The sequence below is a fragment of the Erpetoichthys calabaricus genome, chromosome 1 (genome assembly GCF_900747795.2).
Source record: "Erpetoichthys calabaricus chromosome 1, fErpCal1.3, whole genome shotgun sequence".
NCBI classification, from domain to species: Eukaryota; Metazoa; Chordata; class Cladistia; order Polypteriformes; family Polypteridae; genus Erpetoichthys; species Erpetoichthys calabaricus.
Window position 1 is genome coordinate 239,753,844 of NC_041394.2, and position 9,964 is coordinate 239,763,807.

The 9,964-nt window shown below is 34.5% G+C and overlaps 1 protein-coding gene across 9 annotated transcripts in view; it reads left to right on the top strand.

Annotated features, from left to right (window-relative positions):
- The window catches only part of LOC114660381 (chloride anion exchanger-like), a 147,365-nt gene that overhangs the window by 41,445 nt on the left and 95,956 nt on the right, over positions 1-9,964 (top strand). The window contains exons 18-21 of one of the 9 annotated variants that reach the window (XR_007933628.1): positions 768-822; positions 3,815-3,957; positions 4,631-4,693; positions 4,771-4,930. The exons of 4 other annotated variants lie outside the window; for them this stretch is intronic. Coding sequence is in view for 4 of the 5 variants with exons in the window: in XM_051919768.1 (XP_051775728.1) it covers positions 768-822; positions 3,815-3,957; positions 4,631-4,693; positions 4,771-4,797 (288 nt within the window). In the remaining variant the exon portion in view is untranslated. Of the gene's footprint in view, positions 1-767; positions 823-3,814; positions 3,958-4,630; positions 4,694-4,770; positions 5,450-9,964 lie in introns of those variants that run through there. 4 more of the 9 variants (XM_051919768.1, XM_051919785.1, XM_051919781.1 and 1 more) reach the window with 4 other exon arrangements.

The window sequence follows — 9,964 nt, forward strand, 5'->3', positions numbered from 1 at the left end:
CTAATATACAGTATTTCACATCATAACGTTGTATATATGGAAATTCAAAGTATTTAATAACAGTATGCAATTGACTTTCTTTTCATAAAGACAGTGCATCTATCATGACTTGCTTTCACTAGACACCCCAGTGCAAACTCAGGCCCTTCTCTATGTACAGAGAATAAAAAACAACTATCTTAGCCAGGAGCTAAAAAAGGAACTCTGGTGGCACAAGATGAAGCTTTAGACTGGGAGAGTTTTTTATTATTGTGGAAGGCTCACTCAACTCAAGTACTGAGAAAACCTTGCAAATAAGCCCACTGTACAAACAATGAGGAAAACTTTAAATACCAAAGAAGAAGAGAGTGAATGAGCATCAGAAAGATGACACAATTCCTCAAACATGAAGAAGGCTATCAAGAAATAAGCTGATAAATGCATGACACCTTAGGTAGATGAAAACACCATGAATTCCGAAAAACAGTCATTTACAACTGTATATGAATACATTAAATATGGTGTATTTTTAGTTAAATACACCAGCCAGAAAATGACTGATTTTATTGTGCGCTTAAATTCAGCATTACATTCTTTTTCTTCCTCTGCCAACAGAGAACTTTGGTTTCAAACTTTGCGGGAAACCTGTCATTTCCAACGATTTACCTCTCTGTGAAACACATATCTGATTTAACTAAAATGCTAATTTTGGCTTTTATTTTTTGCTGTGCTGTTAAACTGTCAATGGCCTCACTATATTTATTTATTCAGCTTTCTTCTTTTAACAGCTGTTTAAAGAATTCATCAGGATTGATGTCAATATTTATGTTACTGGATGTGACAGTAAGTTTTTTGCTTTAAATGTATTTCTAACAATTCATTCCAGAATAGCTGATAATTAGTAGCAGCAAATGTTTTCAAAATTAACTTTTATTAAACTTAAATGTTCGTAGTTTTTTTGGAGTGGGGAAAATTGTAAACATGTGACAATCATTTTAAGTAATATTGGGTAATGCAGCACTTAACTTTATAGCTTTTTATACTGATGCAGCTGGCTATTGATTTACTTCAGACAGGTTATTCAAGATGTTAAATTGAAACTGAGGTAATGTTATTTTGCAAGAGAGCAGTCTTCCTTATCAAGCCACTGTAGCATGTATAACTACCGGTTTGACTGGACATGTTTACTTTACCTTTGACTTACATACTTTAATGTTGGAAATACATTGTACATTTGTCTTCTTAAATCAGGGCTTATCCCTGGGGCTTCTCATGTTCCTTTCAGCCCACCCTTTAATATGATGCCAGTTCATGCACTATCATCTTTTATTTATTTATTTATTTCACCATATATATATATATATATATATATATATATATATATATATATATATATATATATATATATATATATATATATATATGAGCTTCTGTAAAGTTTTAATTTCCCCTCGGGGACAAATGAAGTACCATTATATGATTTTTATGTGTACAGTAGGAGGAGTAGTAGTGGAAGTAAAAATATTTCCAGTTGTAAAGATCACATCATTACCTAGGCTTTTTCTGTAAAATTGATGAATATCTGTTAATTATAATTATTGATGTCTGTACTTTTCTGTCATTGAAAAAATAAAATTAAAAAAATATTCTATGTACAGTCAGGTCCATAAGTATTTAGACAGTGACAAAATTTTCATTGTTTTGGTATTATACACCAGCACAATAGATTTGAAATGAAAAAATTGTTTTATGATTGAAGTGTAGGCTTTCAGAATTAACTCAATGGGTTTAGGCAAGAGAATACAAAACAAAACCATCCGATAGATAGCAGAAGCACTAGGAGTGGTCAAATCAACCATCTGGTATATTCTTAAAAAGAAGAAACATACTGGTGAACTCAGCAACATCAGAAGGTCTGGACAACCATGGAAGACAACTGTGCTGGACGATTGCAGAATTCTGTCCTTGGTGAAGAAGGCCCCCCTTCACAACATTTAATCAAAAACAAGAACACTCAAGGAGGTAGGCCTATCATTGAGAAAGTCTACAATCAAGAAAAGACTTCATGAAAGTAAAGAGAGAGGGTTTACCACAAGGTGCCAACCACTGGTAAACCTCAAGCGTAGGAATGGCAGATTAGACTTTGCCAGAAAATATTTTTTAAAAAGCTGTCCAGTTCAGTTCTGAAACAATTTTCTTAGACAAGTGAAATTAAGATCAATATGTATGAGAATGATGGACAGAGAAGAGTACGGAGAAGAGAAGGAATGGCTCATGCTCCGATGAATGCCACAGCATCTGTGAAACATGGTGGAGGCAGTTTTATGGCATGATCATGCATGACTGCCAATGGAAGTCAGTCACTAGTGTTTACTAATGATATGACTACTTACAGAAGTAGCGAGATGAATTCTGAAGTGTACAGAGCTATACTATCTGTTCAGAATCAGCCAAATGCTGCCAAACTGATAGGATGTTTCACAGTAGAGATGGACAATGAGCCAAAACATTCAGTACTGCGAAAGCAAGCCAAGTGCTTTTCAAAGCAAAGTAGTGGAATATTCTTCAAAGACCAAGTCAATCAACTGACTTCAACCAAATTGGACATGCATTTGACTTACTGAAGACAAAACTAATGGCAGAAAGTCCAACGAATAAGCAGCAACTGAAGACAGCTGCAGTAAAGGTCTGGCAAAGTATAACTAGAGTGGAAACCCAGCACTTGGAGATGGCCATGGGTTCCAGACTTCACAGAGTCATTGACTGTAAATGACTTTCAACCAAATATTGAAAATGATCATTATATTTATGATTCTTAGCTTGTCAAAATACTTTTGAGCTCCTGAAAATAGGGGAACATGTATAAAAATGTCCGTCTTTTCTAAACAGCTCATATGATATTTTTGTTAAACCCCTTGCATTAAAGCTGAAAGTCTATACTTCAATTACATCTGGACTGCTTTGTTTCAAATTCATTGTGGTGATGTACAGAGCCAGAACTGTGCAAATTGTGTCACTGTCCACATACTTGTGGACCTGACTGTATCTATTTATCTAGGGCTTATTTCTATATTCACTTTATATAGTTAACAAACTAATAATAAACTAAAAACACTGCATACATTCCACATGTAATACTCATTCATCGATTTTTCTAAACATCAACAGTCACTGATTTATAATTACTACCATAAAAGAGAAAAAACGGCCATAAAGTCTTTTATACTATAAAGAGAACAGCAACTGAAGTATTGGTACAGAACTATGTAGATTTTAAAAAGTGTCTCAGTTATAAATCTGAAGGGAAATCTAGCAGATTGTTGCTGAATCAGAATGCAAGTTGGTTTCAATTCAGGTGACTAAAAAAGCACTTCCTTTGGAATTTTCATGGGATCTCAAATTCTTTCCTTTCTAAAGAGAAGTAGGTAATGTTTGACCAGGCCCTTCTCACACATGCACTGGGTTCCCACAAACCCACACACAGCAGAAAATAAGTAAGCAGACTGATCAATCAAAAACGCAACCTTAATTCACTATAAACAACTTTGTGAAACATCAAAGCTCACCTGTTTGCCCTGCTAAAGAACTAATGAGTGATTGAAAACCTGTTACTTCGTTTTGGGTAAACTGACAGTTAAATTAAAATATAAATTACAATATAGCACAGAGAATAAGTACAAAAAGGAAAACATTATTATCAACAATTGCTTTTGAACGATTCAAAATAAATTTCCATGAATCACCAGGGTCACTCTGCTGAGTGCATGGGGCAAAGAACAGTTTAACTGATGACCTCAGCTGCTCTCACACATTGAAATTCAATTTTATTCTCCAGGTTATATTATTGAAAAGCTGGAGCAATGCTCATTTTTTGACAATGAGATCAAGAGCTCCATCTTCTTTCTGACTATCCATGATGCTATGTTGCACATCCAAGAGACACACCCTCAGACCACACGGGTTTGTTGGCGGTCAAAGGTATGTAAAAGCAAACCATGACTAAGATTCTAAATACAGCAATGTAAAATAATGTAAAAGTGGCTATCCATGTAGGGTTGCAGGGTGGCCTATTGATTAATACTGCCTCAAAGCTTTAGGAGAATATGGTCATGATTATGTTGTAAATATACATGTTTTGTTCTTTTGTTTCTTTACTTTTGTACCATTATTTAGCCAAACATTGGTGACAATGTAAAATTGTCACCATATAATTACTTGTTCAATAATGCCATTGGTCTCTAGGGGCATGTTTTATTTGCATGTATGCAGTATCATATGATTTTGGCTACCATCTTATCCAAATGATCTGTAGTTGCCTGCACTTTGTTTCAAAGTAGAGGCATTTTGTTGATCTGAGAAAACTAGTTTCTCTGCACATTTATTTTTAAGGTTTTGAACTTGGGTTGTTATTGCTGTAAATTATGGTGTGGATTTTAAAGATTGTGGTGTCATGATTTTGCTTCCTGTTTTGCTGTTTTGATTGCCCATCTCACTCAAGTTAAAAACATTAATCTTTGACATACATTTTATTAAAACATCAAAATGGTTAGGACAACCATAGACTCCCATGTAACCCTGAAATGATTAGGCAATTCAGAAATTCACTGATGAATTTATGCAGAAATTAAAGTGTATGTCCTTATGCTTACAGGTAGCAGATAACTGTGTGCAATACAATGAGATCAGTTTGCATATGAGAAACCGAGAGAATGCGGTAAGTCATCCAAATGTTTAAGAGAGATTCTTTTTTCAGCTATAGATACTGATAACCTGTTTTTGTGTTGCCAACAGAGTTCAAATCCCGAGACCAAATTCTGAATATGTCCGAAGATGGTTTCTTCCAACTACATAATGGATTCCTAACATTTGTAGACTAGATCATGCAAAACTGTTATTTCCTATCATGACTAAAACTATTTGATGTTCTGCATGAAGAAATATACAAAAAAGAGTAAATCCATAGTGTGCAGATTGAAAAAGTAAAGTTCTATCTGTGGAAATCTCTTGCTGATTCCCAGTTTGATTGGGAAACTTTACTAGTTCTCTACTGAGAGAAAAGACTTAAGGTTCAGAGGTCATTACCAATATACTATACATGCTGTGTATTACTTTTCTTCTGCATTGAAAGTGTACTGCCATTGAGGAACACTTATTGATTAGGCATGTAATATGGCATTTTTCACCAAATTCATTGGTGTAGAATTTCTTGTGTCAAATGCACATACACTATTTGCTTATCATAGTGGCTTAAAGTTAAAGCCTTTAAAGTGTTTTTATTGTCTTTTGTAAAATAATGTGGCTTTAAGATTGTATGTTTTGAATAATGATGTTATGCAATTTTTTAATGCTTTAAAATGCACTCCGTTGTTTTACTTGACCGCAATTGACCGAAGTGTCCTTACAATTAAAGAAATATATATTTTCTCTGTATCATATTGTAAATCTATGAATTAAATTAAAAATTTTTCACTATATAAAATCTTATATTACTGTATATTTATTGTAAAAATGACCTTGCACCTGCTGCTACCAGAATAGACACTGGCTCACAAGACCCTGACCTGGGTAGATGAAAGTCATGCTTGCAATTTCTCAATTAAACTCACAGCTACCAGCAAATTATGGAGTTGCAAAGCACAGTCAAGAAAGTATAAGATGCAGCACAGGTAAGGTGTTATCTGACAATGACAGTGCATCAAGTTATGCTAACTGGAAGACACAAAAATGTTGTCATTGAGTAAGCAAAAATAAACTGATGAAAAGTGTATGCAAATGACATGACACCCAGAAGCAGACGTTTTCCTGAGACATTTCAAACAAGGCATGAATGTGAATGTGAATTCAACTGGAACATACAATTTCAGTGAAGTCTTACTGCGTACACGACATACACATTGCTTAGAGCTTTAGGTTAAAACTAAGAGTCCCTTGAAAGCCATTAAATTAAAATGGACTCAAACTAATATTGATGTCTAGGTTATTAATACTTACGGCAGAAGAAGCAGGTCCTGAGTTTAGCATGCATGCTGCCAAAATAACTTGTCTTTCTTCTAAAGCATTCATGTTGTAATACAAATATGCACTTAAACAAGATGACAAGTAATCAAAAATGCAGCTGAAAACATAAGCACTTCTTACGTTAATAGTTTTGCCATGTCACTGTACATTTCTATATTTTTCTTCAAACACTTAAATAAATTTATAAAACAGCACAGAAAAGACAACTGTATCACATTCCCAAATAATCCCTTATCCTCATGCTTAACCCAGTTTCTTGGTCTGGACCCTAATTTCAGAAGCATGGGTGCAATGTAGAAAACAGACCATCAGTGAGCCCATTCAAACACTCACTCTCAAGTCAATCTGGAATTAACAGAACCTGCAAACACACGGACACAGGAAGAATATGGGTGTTAAATCTGAACCCAGGACAATGGATTTGTAATGCAGCTACATCAGCCCCAATAGCACAATGCTGCCCATTACATAAAGACTGGCACTCATAAAACAAAATTTACTAAAGTGAAATGTATCTATTGATTCTTACCATAAATAAACATAAAAAATATGAGCTATGGAGAAATCATTTTTACTGCCACCAGAATAATAATCCACTTGCCATAGAATGTGCTGCTAGCAGTGGCGTAGCTAGGTGGGGGGCAAGGGAGGGACATCTGTCCCTAGGCGCAGCATTCAGGGGGCGCCATTTTAAAATTTTCTTTCCCTTCCCCATTGCATTTTGGCAAACAGGAGGGGGCGCGAAACCTTCAGTTGTCCCCGGGCGCTGAAAACCCTAGCTACGCCTGTCTGCTAGTCTACTTGTATTAAATTAGCCTATTATTGCTTGACAGAAATATTATCAAGGATGAACCTGAAAAAATAAAAATCTAAATTGCAATAAAAGAAGCAGTAGTTTATTGGCCAAGAACCAATTAAAAATGAGAAGAACTTGTTATAATTGCTTTCTGAGAACTAGGGCGTATTTGTGAATTTCTACAGTAGAAATATGCTGTAAACGAGCTGTGTCAGTTAACACGTGCAATTTCTAAACCATCTGATTTTACAAATGCAAACTGAATTAAAATTCCTCTACTGCAAATCCATCACAAACCTAATCAAAAGAATTAAAACTTTCTCAAAACTTCTGCATAAACTGATCAAACTTGTCAGTAAACTGTCCACTTTTTGGGTTGTCAGCCAAAAGTTTAAAAATATTAAAAATACCAACATTCATAACTTTTAAAAGGCATTGCATTTATTTTCTATTTGATACAGTCCATGGACATTGCTCAGGAAAGCAAAATAGAAGTAGAATGGCGATATTAACAAATTGCCTTCAAAAAAATCCTCAGACTAGAAAACACCTTACTGTGGATGGCAGAAATCAATATTTCTCTATACACAATGAATAGGCTTGGTTTAAACAAATATGATGTATGATGAAACAAAAGGCTTGGAATTTATGTGCAGCATCAAGTTAAAATGTACCAGACAAATTGCTTTTAAAATAGATAAGGACCACATTCTCACTTGTTAAAAACTAATCCAAGGATAAGTTCGATATTTTTCAAGTCCAAGTTCTTTCATCACAACCATGATATATATTAATTATTCACGATGCTGTGTACTAAAGTGAATCTATTTAATAATAAAAAAAAGCCAGCACTTGCACTTTATAATGAAGCTAATGGGGACCAGGGTTCCACTGTAAACAAAAAAGCATTAAAACTCTCCACATATGTGCACTTTAAAGTAAAAAGGGTTTTCTAATTAGAAAACATGCCTTTCGTGTTTCTCTGGCATGCTTGTAATAACAAAAATAAACTGGAAATAATACATTTAAACACAGATTCTTAATACAATTTCCTTGAGGTAAGGATACATTTCTTGTTTGCTCATAGCTGGCATTGTGGGTGGACTTAATAGCAATCCCCCTTCACTACCCTGTATTCTGCTTATTATCCTACTTTTGCTCCTGCAATTCTGTTTCTTTAGCAGCTAGGTTCTATCATGGCTTATAATAACAGACTGATGCATGCTCAAATCATTTGATTATTTTTTCCTAACAGTGCTTAATTTCACCTTTTACATAACCTACAGGGCGAGTAACACGATGAGTGGCAGTATAGTGAAAACAGCATTTCTGAATTTCAGTTTACTGTATACAAATAACAATAAATCAGCATTTCATTTATAATAAAACCGTTTTTTTTTTTTTTTTTTTAAAAGAATTAAGCTATCTATTTTTTAATGCATGATGAGTTGCTCTTGCTGAGAATATTGTAATAAAAGAACCAATGACATTTCTGAGTGAGTAAACTCATTGATATACACAAATACATGTAAACCCCATGCAGCCACTAGCACTATGAGAAGAGTGACACCAACAGCTACCACTCTATGTTAAAACATCAATACTTATTAAACTTCAGTCTGAATAAGCTGGAATTGCCTAAGAGGCCCAAGCATGTGTTGGTGTTCAACAGGCGATGGAGTGACATCTTGTCCAGGGACTGTTCATGGCTTGCACCCAATTCTTGCTAGAACAGGCTCCACCTTCCTGATGACCCTTCTCTTGAAAAGCAGGTTAGGAAGATTAATGAATGGACACCTATTATGTCTGTTCAGTTCTTGTCACTCGCTTGCATAATGCATATGTTCAATATTCTCTCTAACCACTCTCTAATCTCTCTGACCCTGATCAGCCTCTGCTGTTGACCTTTGGGAGATGTCTAAAATCTGACACTTGCATAGGAAAGTGCTGTCCTTTTGAGCCTTCACGTTACATTGGCCATCTTCTGTTCTTTTCCCATGTCTAATGTCACCTCAAACTCTTTGCAGAATAACACAACAGGCTTCCATATAATGAAAACATTTAAGCAATTGTAAGTGTAAATTGTTTGTTATTTTCATCTAATTGTCTACAAAAGAGAGACAATGAACCATATCTGGGCATCAACATTCAATAAAGGTGCTTGACAATGACTCTCTGCTGGGGCTGAAGGGTGCTGTGGCTGAAAATGAGCAGTGAAGTACATAGCCAGATCTTTTTATAATGGCTAAATACCACAAGAAGGTTTTGTTTTTTACCTTTTATCCTTCATAAAATTACATAGATATGGTGTTTTGCAATATGAGTGCAATCTCAAGATGCAGATCAATACTTCATAATATTCTGGGCTTAAAAAAATTGATGCACTCACCAAGTTTTAAGGCTTTTGTTTATAATGGGACCCCAGTATCCATTAGCTCCTTTATAAAACGCAAGAGCAGGATAGTTTTTTTTTTTTTTTAATTTATAAAATGCTTCACTTTAGAACACAATTTCATGTGGCAAATATATACAATTGATAAGAAATAACCAACATGAAAAATACAGAATTACTTTTAAACTTTTACATTTATACACAGCTACTGATTGGAGGGAGTATCAGTCCAATCACCATGACATTTTTACTGTAAACAAATGTGAAGATGTGTCTATAAGTTCTTTGTTTACCTTATTTTAGATGCATATATTTCTGAAAATTAACTGTTACCTTCAAATCATACATTACGCAAGACAGTTCTACTAGAAATATGCACCAGGCATATGACCTTCTATCTAAAGAAGAGTGATTAGTCTCTTGGATCATTACAGATTAAACATTAAGATCTTATCTATACTGACTAAAAATTTGTAGCAATTAATTTCTATTTGCACTTAAAGAAAAACATATACACATAGCTAACAAGTAAGAATTATACTTTTTCCATTGCCACTGATGTAATCTGAGAGACTAAATCACTCAATTAGGTTTTCAGAGCAACAGCATTATCATTTCTGCTTCATATAAACACCAGTTCTATAGTACTACAAAGCACTATAAAATCACCCCTGTTTGAGGCTGAAAAAATGAACAATATATTCCTTTTTTCCTTACCCAGATGTTGCCAAGTGCTAAAACCACAAAGCCAAAATCACTTGTACCATGTTACCAATTCT